Here is a 17498-nt window from a genome sequence, read left to right as displayed (position 1 = left end):
GGTCAAAGAAGCTGCCACATGGTGGTAAGTACATACCTGTAATCCAGTGCATATTAATTGGAAGCAGAAAGACCAGAAATTCAAGGTCATTCTCCACTACAAAACTCTAGGTCCAGTCCAGCCTGCATATATGAAATCCTGTCAAAATAAGAAGGAAGAATCGACTGGGAATAACTCAGTCTGCCTCCCTACCATGTTAAGCCTTGGCTTCAGGTCTCCTGAAGAAAAAAAAAAGGAATTTCCATGGGATTATTTCAGGGAAAGAATTGGTTCCTAACTCCAAAGGCTGATGTCATTGTTCTAGCACAAGTCTTAAGTACTGCCTCTACCAACTTCCCAGGTGATTCTAAAGTGCAGCTAAGCCCAAGAATCATCACTGTTCTTAGGGCCATTAGCTATCCTGGGAGCTTGTTAGAAAAAGCAGAACTGGGGATCACCTAGATAAGAAGCTGCATCTTAATAATTTGTTAGGGAATTACTGATAAAAACTAGAAGCAGTTCCACATTCTTGGGGCCTGCATGAAGTAGCAAAACTGCGTGAATAGCAAACTCAAGAGTGTGAAAGCTGTTTTAAAAATCTGGATAAACACATGTCCTTAGGTTTCACTTTCTTACATCTATATGACCCTAAAAATATGTATTGAAAAATTATGTAAATGTGTGAGCTTAAGTGCACCAGCAGATGCCAGATGAAAGAGTCAGACCTGTAACGTGTTACAAGCATGTGAGCCACCATGTGGGTGCCGGCCCTCTGCAGAAAAATGACTGCTGAGCCATCTTTCCAGCTGAAGAATATGCTTTTTTATAAGCCATTTTCCCCGCTCTTAATGCCATTCTGATGCGGTGAAATGCACGTGCACGTTCTTTTCGAGTGTGGATTTATCTTCTTTTCCTCCACCTAGCAGGCAGAAATAGATCGTGTTTCCCAATTCATGAAAACGTGGTGCTCACATTTTCAACGTAAGTCATTGCTCAGACTATTCACTTACTAAGTCAGCAAAAGGCTATGAAGTGTTTTATGGGTGCTAAACACCGAGAAATCCAAAGAGGAGACGCAAGTAAGTGTAAACATGGCGGGAGTCGAACAAAATTAAACCAAAGAGGCTCACCTAAGCACTCGGCAAGGGTGGCCGACTAAGTTTACTCTTTAAAAAGTATAACAATTCTAGCGAGTAGCCATTACAGATGTAACCTAGGTAGGACAAAGCGCAGTTTCCTCTGCAGCTAGAGTTCTTGCAACTACAGGAGAGCGTCCCAGTCTGCTAACTTAACCAGAGAAACGACTGTTCCATGCTTTGTGTTTCTCAGTCGCTTCTGCAATGTTCCTGATTCCTTCTTTCATTCTTTAGAAAGCACCGAGTTTTAGAGATCAGAGGCACTTGGGGAACGACTTAGACGATCAGACGACAGGCAAAGGAAGGATGCTCTGACAACTCCACCTGTCCGCAGGATTCTCCGGTAATAGTTGCCCTGTTGGCCAACCAAAGGAAGGGGCGGGGCGTTTTATCTAGCCCCTCCCCTTAGATCTGGCGGCTATTTTGATTGGTAGATGACTTGGGTTTAATATCCCCAACCATCAGGAACCTCCTCTGTCTCCCACTAGATAACCTGCCTTTAACACTCAACGCTCCATGCCTTCTGTCGTTTTCCCCTACCCACTTTAACGACTAACCAATGAGTTCAGGGTAGAATATACTTCGCAACCAATTACAGCTGCCTTTAAACTTGACGAGCAACTTCCCGCCCCTCACCCTGACTCCTCCCCGCGGCCAATTGATTTAGGAGAAGGGGGCGGACACATCCAATCACCACGACACAGGCCACCTGATTGACACCCAGGGCCTCGCGCTGGCGTGTTGTGCTCTGAGGAGGGAAGGAGGAGGAGCCGGGAAGAAAAACCCGAGCCAATCCAAGCAAGCTGAGCGGGAGGCCAATCGAACGCCGCGCCCTGCAGAGAGTAGCCAATCCTAACGAGGGGGCTGGGCCCGTTCTCATTAGGAACCAATGGGACTCGCTTAACGGCGCAGAGCGACGTGCTGCAGGAGCAATGACGGACCTATATTCGGGGCTCGGGGGCGGGCCGGCGCCAGAGACGAGAGGAGAGGAGGGGAGGCCTCCTCCGCCGCCGCCATCTTGGACCGGGCCCGTTCAGCTTCCGTGGAGCCGTCGGCAGCCGCTGCCGGGCCTTTCCTTGATCCCTGAATCCCCTACTCGGTCGTCTAGAACAATCCCGGGCCCACTTCCTCTATCAACAACCCAACCCCACTTCCGGCTTTCGCGCCCTCTTATCGCGATAGCGCCCGGACTCGGGGCGCGAGGAAAGAGGAAAAAAAAAAAAAAGGCGGCGGGCGGGCGCTCGCCTCTCTCTCCCCCCTCCTCGCCTGTCGCGATACGCTCCGCAGCGGCGGCGCCAGCTCCTGTGGTGAGCGTCAGGTTCGACTGGGCCGGACCTCTTCCCCTCTTCCCTCAGCTCCATCGGTCGACTTCTTGCTCCGCGACCCTGCCTCTTGTCGCGACATGGCCTCAGCTCCCGCCGGGCCCTAGCCGCGCGCTCGGGCCCGGATTTGGCTCGGGCGGGCGGGGACCCTCTCCTCTCTCTGTCCTCCCGCGTCCGGACTCCCGCGTGGCAGAGCGCCGGCCCCGGGTGCGAGGTGCCCGCCCTCCTCCGCGTCTGGCTGGGCTTGGAGTGGTGGGCGCGCAGCGGGCCGCGGAGGGGTCTTTCTGCTGTGGGCGCGGGGGCCACTCTTGCAGTCATGCCTTCCTTCCCCGGGAGCTCCATTTGGGAGCGTTGGCTCCGCACCCGAAAGCTCCAGCTTGTTGGTGTCTTGATAGGGGGAAGCCTCTTGTGGAGATGGGTATTGTGGAGGAAAAAGTCCCCAAGACCAGTGGGTGCAGTTCCCGTTCTGAGTTGGACCCTAAGCCAAAGTTTCCACCTAGTCCTCACAGCTCTAGCGGTGAACTCTCCTAGAGGTCTCTTTTCACCAGTTTTTTTTTTTAAGGAAGCATGTTTGTTTTGTTTTGTTTTAACACTATCTCACCAAATCTTGGATTCTGGACTGTACCGTATTGCTCACTTCCTAGCTTCACATCTTTTACATCTTTGAGGTGGAGTATCAGCGGCCTCTAGCTTTGGGGATGCAAGCTCCACTTTAAGATGCACTCTGTCTGCCTTCGTGGGTGAAGCATCCTAGTGGTCAAGTCTACTGATAGTGCTGTGTGTGGTGAGGGCCTTTTAGCTTTCCTAGATCTGTGTCGGTGGAATGTGTGAGCTCCCTTGCCTTCGGGTGTTGGTGCTCTCTTCTAAACAGGTGTACCTCTGTTCTGTGACTGTCATCTCCTCTTAGGATTAGCTCTCTGCCCTTTTGTTTAGGGGTTTCTTCACTCTCTCCCTTCCCTGCTCATCACATAAACTGCCATTTCTGTATTTCCATTCTCATCTTCCCAGCTTGTGTGAATATGTGATCTTCTGTATTGGAGTCCACTGGGTGAAAGGGTTGTTTCAAAGCTAGAAGGGGTCCTTCTCACTCAACTGGCACCCGGTAGGACTGCCAGCTTTACTAGCCTGAGTCTTTTACTGTGCGAGGGGTAGCCTTTCTCCCTGCAGTTGTGTTGTCTTTGTGGGATAGTGTTGTCACACCTGCCAGGTAAAGTTCTTGCCTTTGCTATTGGCATCATCCCCTTTCTTGCATTTGAGATGGCCACACCAGCATTGTACCAACTGTGAGGCTAGGATACTCTGGGGTGTGGGTGCCCATGGCTAGTGTTAATCCTCCTTTGTGCTTTTTTTATGCATTTGAAGTGATAGTTTATTGTGCTGTGTTTGAGACCTCGGTGAGAGACCACTGGTCACTTTGCTTGGAACTAAAGATTCTAAGGGGTGACTTTTCAAGGTGTGGGTTCCTCCTTACCTTTGTTGTGGAGCCTCTCCAGGGGCAACAGTTACTTCTAACCAGGATCTCTGTTACTCACCTCAGAATCCTCATCCTCCACTGGGTTCAAGTTCTACGTTCAGTGCTGCTTGCCACTATTCCTGGCTTCAATGTGGACTCTCTTAGCTGCCTTGTGCTCTGCGCCAAAATGCTTAGGTGGCCACTCAGCAGTACCAGGCTTCAAAATTAAGATTGTACCCCTTTGTCAGGTCTCTGTATGACGCCTTGGCATCTATGGTGAAAGTTCTGTAGATTGTTTTGTTGTTGGCTCCTATTTTGACTCTTAATTTAAGGATTTGCTACAGCCGTGAATAGAGTATCCTAAATGATTTAGCTGGCCCAGCTTCCGTGCTGTTTGAGACCCTTCACCATCTGTGCATGTATTGTGTGAGGGTGCTTGCCTACCTCAAAAGGGCCCTGTAGTGATGGCTTCCTAGAGCAGGTCTTGGAAAATGGGGTGGGCACTCTTCTGCGGTGGCACCTCTACTTTGAGGCTCCAGCACCAGCCCCCTTTCTGTCTACTGAGCTTCTGAAGATTGTGCACCCTCTTCATGTCAAGTAGTTTTTGTTTATTTGTTTTATGTGGAGAGAGGGCCTCTAGTCTGGCTCCAGCCAATAAAACACAGATTCCTGGGTCTGGCCTTGTCCTACTCTGGAGGAGCAGCCTTTTGCGGGTCACATACTGTCTTTATCCATGGCTTTGTTCATATTGATGGCTGAAATACTACATCTGTTTTCAATTTTTCAATTTACTTTTAGTCTACATGTATTTTGCTTGCACACATGTAAGTACACTCACTGTATGTTTCCTGGACATGAGAAGGCTGTTGGTTCCTCCTGGAACTGGAGTTATAGACAGACAGTTGTGAGATGCCTTGTAGGTGCTGGTAAATGAATCTGGGTTGTCTACAAGAGCAACAAGTGCTCTTAACCTCTGAGTCATCTCTTGCCCCTAAAATTTTTTAAAATTATATATATTTTTAAATCTTGGGTTTTAGGGGGGGGGGTTTGTTGGCTTGTTTTGTATGTTCATGCATGCCTTGGCAGATATATAGGGGTCAGAGAAAAACTTTGAGAAGTTATTCTGTTTTCACTATTTGGGACCCAGGGGTTAAATACAGATCACGAGTCTTCATGGCAACCTTTACCTACTCAGCTGTTTCACTGGGCTTGAATTATTTTCTTAATGACATTTATTTATTTATTTGGTTGGCCTTTTTTTTTTTTTTTTTTTTTTTTTTTTTTTTGAGTCTGTGTAGTTCTTGATGGCCAGGAACTCACTATGCAGACCAAGCTGGCTTTGGACTCACAGAGGTCTGTGCCTCCACCTCTGAAGTGCTGGAACAACATACATTACTTGTTTAAGTTGTTGTGACTGAGAGTGTGTTTACGTTGATGCTTTTGCACATGTATACATGCCAGCAGCATACATGTGGAAGGTAGAGAATACCTTTTGAAAATTGGTTCTCTCTTTACCATGTAAATCCTGGAAATTGTATTTAGTCAGGCTTGGTGGCAAACTGTGGAACCTGCTCACTGGCCCTTTGCTGCAGCTGTTCTCAGGTGCCTTGCTTCTGGCCCCTTAGGACTTCTGTCGTTGTCACAGTTCTTCCCTCTAGCTGCGGGCCTGTACCTCTTCCTCCCCATGCTGCAGTCCCAACCACTTCAGTGTGGAGCTAGGGTAAGGCCTCACCTCCTTAAGGCTGCAGTGCCTGTCCAGAACCCTCCTGCAGGCTCTTGGGACAACGTGGGTAGTGTAATAAGTCCTTGTTTAACATACCTTCCTTCCCTTGTATAAAAAGAGGCTTCTCTTTGCTGATGGATATTAGAGCCAAGACTCACTCCTGGTCAAGATCTTGAATACCTCCTGCTGGTGTCCCTAGATCAGAGGTACTCACCCTACTGCCGTCTCCTCTGTGGGCTCTTGGCTGAGTTCCTTTGGTAGGTCTTCCTGGAGATCCCTATAGTATGGTGTCAGCTAATCCTCAATTGAGAGTGCTGTGTGTACTCTTTCTGATAGGTCCTTTAAATTCCTTTTCAGAGAAGGCAGCAGCCCCATCCACTCCAGACCTCTTTTTCTAAATCTGCCCCCTAATGCTGTGTCCCATGCTATGCTGAGTACAAGTGAAAAGACTGAACCTAGTATGGCAGACACACTCCTGTAACCTCAGCATTTGGGAGGACAAAGTCATCCTGACTTATATGACTTATATACTAAGACTATGTTTTGGAAAAGGAAAGGTTTTATTTTAAATGTTGTACTGGTTATAGTTCATTAGGTGGCTGACTGAAACGTTTTCCACATCACACCTTTTGTTAAGACTTTCTGGGTGTTCCAGTTTCCTTAGTTAAGGACCCTCAATCTGGTTACCCTCCAGGTTGAAACTCTTGTTCCTAGGAGTGGGGCTGTTTCTGCCTTTATAGCTAAGAGCTATATTGGGGCACTTGCCCTGTGTCAGTCTAGTTCTCAGAGCCTGCTTTTTATTATACCCACAGGGAAGAGGGTTACAGCTTGTGCTAGGAGCTTAGGGTCCTTCCTCTCCAGGTTGCCCTGTTTCAGTGTCAACTTGTGTAGTGTGGATTTCCCTGCCAATAAACATTCTCTCCTCAGTCCTTTGTCCTCAGGTTCCCCTGAATTAAACTCAACTTCCTTCAGAATAAAAATAGGTGTCTCTGTACATTTTGGTTTCTGCTCTTGATGGGTTCACATTTCTGAGTCTAAATTGCCCGTCTGTCTGATACGGGAATCCTCTATGTGTACAGATCTGCTCACTGCTGGCTAAGGTTCTATTTCACTTTCTTACCTTTGAGACTTCTGTCTTCTAACCCTCCTTGGGCTGCTGCTTCCTGCTCCCAAGTTTTTATAGTTATCTTTACTGTCAGGCTTCTGCTGTGGAATAAATTTCTTGGAACCATAATGTCTTTCTTCCTTGTCCTGTATGAATGGGTCTTGATCTTAATAGTTGCCGAAGTCCCCTGTCTCTTCCTCTTCAGCTCACACCTCTTAGCCTTTCCAGGACCACCAGCCTCTTGTGTTCTGTGACTTACCTGGAGTGCCCTCTCCCAGCCACCTCTGCTCTGAAACCCTCGGTTTAAAAAGTGTCATTTCTAGGGCTAATGCTTTCATCCCAGCAGTTTACCTGTGTGCTTCGTGTACTCTAGTGTCATCTAGAGCATAGAAACTGTATTTTAGAAATTTTCTACTTCTTAAGTCAGAGGCCCACAAATAAGATGTACTTTTCTTTCAACAGTTTCCCAGATTCCAGTCTGCTAATTGAAGGAATGTAAGAACAGGCCAGATCTCCCTTATTAGATAGGAAATGTAGCTGGGGATGTAGCTAGATGAAAGAGTGTATGTTCAAGGTTCTAAGTTTTATCAGGTGGGGAAGGGCAAGTAAATGTTTCTTCCTTCTACCATCCCACCTACCCCATGATTCCTACCCATGTCCGTGACTCTGAGTTTGAATCTAGCCAAGGAATGGATGTTAAGTCTTCCCCAATTTTTCCCAGCAGTGTCCGTTTCCAAGAGAGTATGAAGAGAGTGCGTCTGTAGGGCAGGGAAGATGGCGGACAAGCGCAAACTCCAAGGTAATAGACTACTGTTAATAGGTCACGTGCCCTTTCTTCTGGGAATTTCTCTGGATGTTTGCTAATTTGGCAGTATCCTAACAGTCTTGCTCCCTGGCCAGGTGAGATTGATCGCTGCCTCAAGAAAGTATCTGAAGGCGTGGAGCAGTTTGAAGATATTTGGCAAAAGGTAAGGTCCTAGGAATCTCAAAATTTGTTGTCTGTGGGGCAAAGAATCAAGAGGTTCAGGGTCTTGGGGTCTTGACCAGGGAATCATCCCTAAGATCGACTGTGGGGAGGGGCTCCTAGATTTCCCAGCCGAGGAAGAGAGACTGGACCTTTACTGCTATGGCGAGTTCTGGGCAGCCACTTTCACATTGACTGCTGAATTCTTCATCCCTCAGCTCCACAATGCAGCCAACGCGAACCAGAAAGAAAAGTATGAGGCTGACCTAAAGAAGGAGATTAAGAAGCTACAAGTGAGGGGGCTGGGGATGGACTCTTGTGTCCTATGGGAGGAGGGATGGGGACAGTGGACTGATGGGTCCCAGGGAGAAAAGGTCATTGAGGGCCCCAGTTTCCAGGTCTGTAGCCTAATTATTTTGTTACTTCTCCCTTCAGCGGCTGAGGGACCAGATCAAGACATGGGTAGCATCCAATGAGATCAAGGACAAAAGGCAGCTTATCGAAAACCGCAAGCTCATTGAAACGGTAGGAAACCAGAGCCTGGGGCTTTTTGGGGGTGGGGATATGGTCATTCTCTTGGGACCCAAGAAGGCAGAGGTGGAGCTGTCACTACAGAGTCCTTGGGAGGAGAAACGTTTCCACAACTAAGGGAAGGGCTGAGGCTGTTTTTGGTATTGCTGGCCCTTATAGCCCCTATACCACCTTTGAGCACTCTGCCAACTGTACTCTCCACAGCAAATGGAACGGTTCAAAGTTGTGGAACGAGAGACCAAAACCAAAGCTTATAGCAAGGAAGGTCTGGGTCTGGCTCAGAAGGTGGACCCTGCCCAGAAGGAGAAGGAAGAGGTTGGCCAGTGGCTCACGGTAAGTTGGGACAAAGAAAGTAAGCACTTGGGCCCAGACTTAAATATTTCCCAGGGTCTTGAGGACAAACCCTTCTTCCCTTCTCTTCCCCCAGAACACCATTGACACCTTAAATATGCAGGTGGACCAGTTTGAGAGTGAGGTGGAGTCACTGTCGGTACAGACTCGCAAGAAGAAAGGCGACAAGGATGTGAGTGGTGGGGGCACCATCATCCACAGGGGTAGGGATGGATATGGCCTGTGAACAGGACATGTGGAGGCTCCTAGGAGTCTGGTTCTGGGTGTCCAAGAGATACTTGGGGTAGAGATTGGAAAGGCAAGATGAGGCAGCTTAGCTGGCTGAGTTATGGTTTAGGGAGGAGGTGAGACAGGATATTGAAATATCTGAGTAGACAATTGTCAGGGGCAGTTTGGGTGAAGAGTGCATTAGGTTGGCATGGACCACAGAGTGAGACTTAAAGGGAGGACTAAATTGGGAAGATACAGAGCACTGCAAAGATCTCCAGGTTCCCAGGAGGGGCTTGGTGTGTCTCTAAAAACCAGCTGCTATGGGAAACTCAAAAATGGTTTGGGTCAAAGTCATGTATTTGGGTCCCAAATCTTAAACCTCTAGGATTGTAAGGATGTGAGTTCAAAGGGATGTCAATTGTGTCTCCTTAACGGTGTCACCAGGGAAGGAAGTTCTGATGGGATGGAAAGTGAGAGAGATGTCACTGGGAGGGAAAAGAGTGGATCCTTGACAAAAGGAGGAATTGGAAGCTGGCACTAAGGTGTTGTAAAAAGAATTTGAACATTGAGAAAGAGCAGGAGCTCTCTATGGCTGCCATAGTAAATTGACAGCAAATTTCCTTCCCATGGGCCCTGTCCTCATTATTATTACTGTTGCAGTGAGGTAGGATGTGTATTTCCAGTAGAGGTCAGAATGGTGGGAGATCTGGGTAAGACTTGTTCACAGGTGAGCCAGGTAGAGGCCACGTTGTAGGGTAGCACAGGTGTTATAGGTTCTAGGGAGCTCTAGAGCCTAAAGAGGTTTGAGGAGATAGAAATGGGTCCTTAGATGACAGAGGATGGGCAGATTTCTCACTGGCCCTTGTTAGGAGGGGCTGGAGCAGAGGTACCTTTGGAGATGGGGGACTGAGGATAGGTTCTGTGGGGTCAGGAGGGCCGGCCAGGTGCTCTGCAGCCCCTGAGCCTGGCCCTGGGCTCGCCAGCAGAAGCAGGACCGGATTGAGGGCTTGAAGCGGCATATTGAGAAGCACCGCTACCATGTACGTATGCTGGAAACCATCCTGCGCATGCTGGACAATGACTCCATCCTAGTTGATGCCATCCGCAAGATCAAGGATGATGTGGAGTACTACGTTGACTCATCCCAGGACCCTGACTTTGAAGAGAACGAATTCCTCTATGACGACCTGGACCTCGAGGACATTCGTGAGGCCCTGGGCTGACCTTCATGGCACAGAGGGTGAGGGCAGGAGGCATGGCTGTGCCAGCTAAGCATGCTGCTCCCCTACCCCCACAGCACAGGCGCTGGTCGCCACCTCCCCCCCCAGCCACAGCCACATGGAGGATGAGATCTTCAACCAGTCTAGCAGTACACCCACCTCAACAACCTCTAGCTCTCCCATCCCACCCAGCCCAGCTAACTGCACTACGGTAAGTGTCCAAGGTTATTGATAACTTGGGTTCCCAGGATGCTGGCCATGGAGGAGTCAAAAGCCCTGTCTTGCCTTAGAGATTGCAGCTCAGGAAGTGAGCGCTAGGCTTTTTGTGCTTGGAGATCCTTCCTCGTGTGGAATGTAATAAAAAACCAAAAGATAGACCCTGGGTTTTTTTTCACTGAGGTTTAGGGCGCATGTGGATCTTTGGTAGTGGTATTCAGGAGGAGATGGAGTGTGAAATGCCAGAGGAACTGAGCAGCTGGGTGCTTCCCTTCTGACAGGGATCCAGGGTCGAAGTCTATAAGGAAAGAAGTCCTGGGTACTTTACAGGATGGGAGTGAGTGCTGGCTCTCAGAAGGTGGTCCTAATGAGCTCAGATTTTTTTAGATGTTAACCAAAATTTCAGGCTGAGTATTGGAACAGCTCTGGAGCACAAGGCTAGTAAGGTGGGCCCATGAGAGATTAAAAGTAGTAAGGGCCCTCCTGTGTCCCTGAAGGATTGTCCTCTTGTTTGGGCCCTGGAGGTCACAGAGTTTTTGACTTCACTTCCCCTGCCTCAGGAAAACTCTGAAGATGATAAGAAGAGAGGCCGTTCTACAGACAGTGAAGTCAGCCAGGTGGGTCTAAGTCTGTTGGCTTGTAACTTGTTTATTGAGTCATGTCCAAAATTCCTGAAGCTGGAGGGCTGGCCACAATGCTGGGCTCTTAGGACAGGTATGCCAGAAACAGTGCCACCCTAAGGGCAGGGTGATAATTGGTGTTGTGGTTGAGGTGGCCTGTTTCTCTGTAGAGGAAGACTGGATGGTACTGTGGGCAGCAGCAGGTCACACAGGGAACTTGTTGCAAGAAGTTAGGAAGTAAGATAGGTGGGCTGTTGGACTGAGGATTCTTTGGTCTCTGGAAGGAGTGATCAGAAAGTCAGACTGGCTGTGCTGTGCTGTGCTGACTGCAGGAAGCAGTTCCTGAGAGAGGAAGGCAATATGTGGCACTTGTGAATTCCTTTAGATCCTAGTGAATGAACCTTAACTCCTAGGAACATATCTTAGGAGACAATAATGTTGAAGGAGTCCAGAATGCCTCTAGGCAACTAGAGGGAACAGTCTCTGGTAGGAGGACCTAAGTGCACACTAATGAAGCTAATGTGGGGGACCAGGGTTGGGGAGCAGCAGCAGGAGTAATGGAGTGAGGAGGCAGGGCTGGCGCAGGAAATCCTGGGGTTGGGTCTGGCTCTACCACCTTATCAGGCCTCCTGACTGTCAAGCAGTGGTCCCAGGGAAAAAGTGAAGGGCCAGTTCTCTTTGATACTTGGTGAGATTTTTGTGTGGTGGTTAGGAGAGGGGGCAGTTTGGCATGGCAGCCTGGTTGTTGGAGCTTAGTTGAAGTAGGGATGCCCTGGGCATTACATTCTAGAGCACTGTATTTACAGTTTCATAATTAGCTGACATTCAGAAGTATCCAATTGTCCCAGTTCTGTTACTCTTAAACATTTAGGCTGATCCAACTAATCACAAATTGAGGTTGGGTTTTTTTGTTTTGGGTGTTTGTTTCTTTTGCAAGAGCGTCTCAGTGTATAGCCTATGCTGGCCTCAACTCTCCAAATAGACAAGGCTAATCTCAGACTGTCTCTGCCTCTCAAGTGCTAGGATCAAAGGCATGTACCACCACTTTAGGTCTTGAATTCAGGGTATTTGAGTTTTCCTTGGTCTCTTATCTTAACAATCTAACCTCTGTCAGATTCATGTGGACTATAGGGACAGTGTCCAGGGAGCTGTTGGGACAGCAGAGTGGGCTGAAAATAAATAGATAGGTCTTAAATATGAAGTTGATTGGAGTCTCATAGTGCCCCAGAAAATACGGACAATTGATAGCAGGTTAGAGGCGAGGAAGGCGATATGAGGGTGGTGGGTAGGGGACAGGCTGGTCTAGTACCTGACCTTCTTGTTTGTTCTTTCCTGCAGTCTCCAGCCAAAAATGGCTCCAAGCCTGTCCACAGCAACCAGCACCCCCAGTCCCCAGCTGTGCCGCCCACCTACCCCTCTGGCCCCCCACCTGCCACTTCTGCCTTGAGCTCCACCCCTGGCAACAATGGGGCCTCTACCCCAGCAGCACCTCCAAGTGCCCTGGGCCCTAAGGCCAGTCCAGCTCCCAGCCACAACTCGGGTACTCCTGCCCCCTATGCCCAGGCTGTGGCCCCACCCAATGCCAGCGGGCCCAGCAATGCCCAGCCCCGGCCCCCCAGTGCCCAGCCGAGCGGGGGAAGTGGTGGTGGCAGCGGAGGGAGCAGCAGCAATAGTAACAGTGGCACAGGCGGAGGGGCTGGCAAGCAGAACGGTGCCACCAGTAAGTGGAGGCCAGTTTGGGGGACAGGGCAAGGTGGGCAGTAGCTGACAGCCTGTTACACTTGCCTTTCTTTCCCCAGGCTATAGTTCGGTTGTGGCAGACAGCCCTGCAGAGGTGGCCCTGAGTAGCAGTGGAGGCAGCAGTGCCAGCAGCCAAGTCCTGGGGCCCACATCGGGCCCTCACAACCCAGCTCCCAGCACCTCGTGAGTGGTGGGGTGGCAGTGTGTGGGCACAGGCTCTCGTGCCACTCGTGTCTTAGGGTTCCAAGTTCTACTCTTCTTAGGTAGTGTCCAGTGCGTCCTTTCTCCTCAGCAAGGGTTCTTGTCCCTGCTTCTTACCAACTAGGACGTGTACATTCGTTTCCAGCTTTGCCCTCTCTATTTTTTACGCTCGGACTATGCTGTCTTCCCATTTCTGTTCTTTGCTCTTAGGCAACCTGACTTCCATGAGTGTGGGGGCTTTTTTTTTTTCCCTTTTCAAAGTAAAATGTCCTAGTCTTCCATTTCTTCAGCCTGACATCAGATTACTAAAGAAAAGATCTGCCACTTTGCCACCCTCCTTACCAGCCCTAGTGGGATTGCACCATGTATATCTGGGCAAGGTTACTTGTTCTAATGATAGAAAGAAACTTTATTTGCTCTGAATCTGTTTCAATGACAGTTCTAGAATTATCCCCTTGTTCTCCCGTCCTTTAGCTTCATAAGCTGTTGGAAGATCCTAAAATTCAGTTTGCACACACACCTTCGTACTTCTGCATGTTCCAGCTCTCTTGCTTTCACCTCCCCCCTTTTGAATTCTATATTCTGTGCCTGTCTGTCCTCAAGGGCCTTAATTTGATTCTACTCCATTCTTTACCTAGAAAGGAACCCAGTACCTCAGCCCCATCCGGGGCTGGGAGTGTGGCTTCAGGCTCAGGGAACAACTCAGGAGGACCCAGCCTATTGGTGCCACTGCCTGTAAATCCCCCAAGTTCTCCAACGCCCAGCTTCAGTGAAGCCAAGGCATCTGGCACCCTTCTCAATGGTCCTCCACAGTTCAGCACCACCCCAGAAATCAAGGTGAGTTCCTCAGGTGTGAGCCCTGAGCCCATCCTGGGGCAGGAAATCCAATGAGTGCACTTTCTTGGGGCAAAAAACATTATATTAGACATTCTCCTGAGTGGGTGATATGGCTTTAGCATGGTTTTGAGGGGAAGAGAAGCAAATTGACACCTTGTGGAGAGACTTTTGGAAGGCTGTGGTTGGGATGGGGGAAGAGTAGCTTGAAGGACTCGGCCTTATTGAAGGACTCGACCTTATGACTGGTGCAGAATGAGTCCCTCCAAGAGAGCTGGGGTGCAGGTGTGTGGGTGGGCTTCAGTGATGGGAGAGTTGTACAGAGTGGGTAGAAGAGCCAGCTGCTTCACCAGGGAAAGCAGTGTGGGGGCTGAGACCCAACCCACTGATGTTTCCAGAAACTGAATGGCCAAGGGATGACCGACACCCTTAAGGCAACAAGAGCCTGCAATTCTGCCAATCACCTCCCTCAAGATATTATACTACTGTGGGCAGTCCAGTAGTGTTTCCCCAGCATGTGTCTTTATGGAAGTGTGCTTGTCCACTGTACTTTGTAGGGTCATGTGTCCTCTGGAATGTGTTATGAACCCTGCACAGACAAGTGAACTCACAAATCTGATGGTAATTGGTGACTTCAGGTTTACAGCTTCCCTATAGCCGTGTTCTAGAATTGTATGAGTAGATCTTGCAAATAGGGAGCTGGCACCAGCAAATTACAGTGTGCAGAATTTTTTTTTTTTTTTTTAAGATTTATTTATTTTGTGTTTGAGTGCACTGTAGCTGTCTTCAGACATACAGAAGAGGGCATCAGATCCCATTACGGATAGCTGTGAGCCACCATGTAGTTGCTGGGATTTGAACTCAGGACCTCTGGAAGACCGACCAGTTAGTGCTCTGAACCACTGACTGCTCCAGCTCTTCGACTACCTTTTTATGTAGCTGAGTCTCTGCTCAGGTCCTAAGGTTCGGCCCCTATCTCTTCCCAGGCCCCTGAACCTCTGAGCTCTCTGAAATCCATGGCGGAACGGGCAGCTATCAGCTCTGGTATAGAGGACCCTGTGCCAACGTTACACCTAACTGATCGAGGTGACAGTCAAGGGATGGTAGGGAGGGCAAAAGCCAAAAAGGAGCTGACCCCATCCTCATCATTTAAGGGCCTAATGGCCCATCCCCTACAGACATCATCCTGAGCAGCACATCAGCACCACCCACCTCATCCCAGCCACCCCTGCAGCTATCAGAGGTGAACATACCATTGTCACTGGGCGTCTGTCCACTGGGGCCAGTATCCCTCACCAAGGAGCAGCTATACCAGCAGGCCATGGAAGAGGCCGCCTGGCACCACATGCCCCACCCCTCTGACTCCGAGCGCATTCGGTGAGGGGCTGCAGAAGGGGCTGGGGACCGGGACTCCCCAGTCTGAGGGAGGAGCTGGTTCCTGGGTCCTGAGAGACTAGGTAGAGTACTCACCTCAAAGGCTTGGGGCTCCCTAAAGCAAGTTGAAGTGTGCTTCTGACACCCTCCTAGAGGCAGGGCAAGAGCTCGAAGCCACCTGGCACTAAATCTTCACTGGTTCACAGGCAGTACCTCCCCCGGAACCCTTGCCCGACACCCCCCTACCACCACCAGATGCCACCCCCACACTCGGACACTGTGGAGTTCTACCAGCGCCTGTCAACTGAGACGCTCTTCTTCATCTTCTACTATCTGGAGGTACAGCAGGGCCCCCGGGGCAGCCTCGGGCCCCCCAGCTCCGCCGCCACCGCTGCCATCCCCCTTCGGGCTGGAGGGGCGAGGTGGGTGTCCCACTGCGGCCACTGGGACCGCACCCCTCCCTATCCCAGTCCTGAGCCCCCTCAAATCAAACCTGACCCAGTCCCAAAACTTTCTAATTGCTAAGATTCAGAGAAAGGCTGCAGTTTCCACTGCCAAGAGCTCTCAGTTCCTGGAAAGCCCTTTAATTTAGAATAGCTGCTGAATTGCAGTAGAGACCTCTGCAGAACTGTTTGATCCCTTGACTGCAGTGGGTCAACGCCCCTCCCCACTTGAGCTTTCTACTTTGTCTCCTTTCAGCTTTCATTATGCACTAGTTTCTCTTCTTTCTCAAAGCTTTTCTGAAAGCAATTCTCACCTCCTGTCTCATTTTCTTCTGACTATGGTATGTTTTGTGCTTCCAGCACTGTCTCCAAGTGGACTCTCCACCCCAGCTGGCCTGTGGTGGGGGTCTGTGTCCAGCCCTAATGCCCTGTCCTGTCCCCCTGCTAGCTACTCAGTTTGAATACCTTCTGATCTTCCTCTACATTTTCTTTCCCAGGGAACCAAGGCACAGTACTTGGCAGCCAAGGCCCTAAAGAAGCAGTCCTGGCGATTCCACACCAAGTATATGATGTGGTTCCAGAGGCACGAGGAGCCTAAGACTATCACAGATGAGTTTGAGCAGGTGAGGATCCCGCCCAACCTAGTCCCATTGGGGTATGGCTAGTGTCACCAGTCCCAACTCTCTGTCCTTGTTGGCCTTTTTCTTTCGGGCACAGTCCTGCACCAAGCTGGTTCCCTAAGTTGTTCTCTATGATCCCTCTCCATTTGACCATTTCTTGGTACTTTGTAGTTCTGAGCCATTATTACTACTTCCAAGGAGACATCTTCCTGGAGCTGCTAACTGCTTCCACCACGCAGCCCTGGGTACTTTGGTTTGGAGCATGAGATTTTCTAGTTGGCATTTTCCAAACTTGACTTCATTTCCTTCACACAGCAGAGCAGGGACTGTTTAGTCAGCCTTCTCGAGTCTCAACCATTGGAAACACCACTCTTCCTAAATACCCTCAAGCCAGCTAGCTGATCTGGGGGGTTTGAGTCATTGGAAGAATCTCTCCCATTTGTTCTCCTATCTGTAAAAATGGGAGTAACAGCACCTATAATAATGCAGTTGTTACAAGGATTAAATGACTAATGGTGCCTGCTACACAGTGAATGTCGAAAAAGAAAAAAACTTTTCAGTTGGTGTGTTTTACAGTGTCTTTTCCGATACACACACCCCTCTTCCGATACACACACCCCTCTACGCTTCCTGGTACCAAGCTGGGCCTCATCTCCATTCTCACATAAATTGTTCTGTCCCCTATGTCTTCCAGACCACTTGAGCATTTCAGACACTTGACCTAGCTGCTTTCTTGCTGTATGCTCTTCAGCCTTCCTGGTTTGGTCCTTGACATGAATATATCAAGTCCCTCAGAATCTCAGTTACAATGAAGTGTGTATCTCTGTAGATGTAGATGGTGCATATGGTGCATTGTAGGTCACCTTTGGTGCCCACTCCTCATGTCACTTAACATGAGTTTAGGCCTGCAGGCCCACGTGGGGCAAAGGCCAGGTTTGGCCCCATTCCTTAAGGGTGGAGTGTTACAGTGCAACCGGGTAGGATACCTTGGTACCTCCATGATCTTGACAGCTGCCTCTTGTTCATCTGCCTGGCCCAGATCTCAGCCCCCCTTTTTGTCTACTCACTGACCACCTTCTTCCCTGGCCAGGGCACCTATATCTACTTTGACTACGAGAAGTGGGGCCAGCGGAAGAAGGAAGGCTTCACCTTTGAGTACCGCTACCTGGAGGACCGGGACCTCCAGTGACACCGGCCCCCCTCTACCTTCCCCCTCCCCCGCATGCTGATCCCCCTGCCCAGGTGAGGGCCCTGCCCTGGAAGACTGGGGGAGGCCCAAGGCCATGGGACACCCTCCCCCCCAGGAAGCAGGGAAGGGATAGGGAGGCTTTCTCTTCCTCTCTGCCCTACCCTGGGGGCAAGGGCTGCCCCCTCCTCCCCTCCCCAGTGAGGGACATTTTTTGGTAAACCTATTTTCATTTTGGAAAATATTTATGAATAAATAGTTTTATATGAT

General features: G+C 49.7%; 1 protein-coding gene across 3 annotated transcripts; it reads left to right on the top strand.

Moving 5' to 3' along the window:
* The first annotated feature begins 2145 nt into the window (after positions 1-2145).
* CNOT3 (CCR4-NOT transcription complex subunit 3) lies at positions 2146-17479 on the top strand. 3 transcript variants are annotated; one of them, XM_080941802.1, is made up of 18 exons: positions 2146-2422; positions 7443-7517; positions 7619-7686; positions 7901-7975; positions 8118-8207; positions 8418-8546; positions 8641-8736; positions 9761-9980; positions 10072-10205; positions 10771-10827; positions 12169-12550; positions 12630-12753; positions 13410-13608; positions 14592-14691; positions 14784-14982; positions 15186-15318; positions 15920-16045; positions 17133-17479. In XM_080941802.1, the coding sequence occupies exons 2-18, from the start codon at positions 7493-7495 to the stop codon at positions 17229-17231; spliced, it is 2256 nt and encodes a 751-aa protein (XP_080797928.1). In that variant the 5' UTR covers positions 2146-2422; positions 7443-7492; the 3' UTR covers positions 17232-17479. The 3 variants fall into 3 exon arrangements, with proteins under 3 accessions (XP_080797928.1, XP_080797929.1, XP_080797927.1); XM_080941803.1 differs by having other exon boundaries at positions 9758-9980; positions 12169-12370; XM_080941801.1 differs by having other exon boundaries at positions 9758-9980.
* The last annotated feature ends 19 nt before the right edge of the window (positions 17480-17498 follow it).

This window comes from Micromys minutus (genome assembly GCF_963924665.1).
Source record: "Micromys minutus genome assembly, chromosome: 30".
NCBI lineage: Eukaryota > Metazoa > Chordata > Mammalia > Rodentia > Muridae > Micromys > Micromys minutus.
The sequence above is the reverse complement of the archived record's forward strand: the minus strand, read 5'-3'. Positions and strand labels throughout refer to the sequence as shown.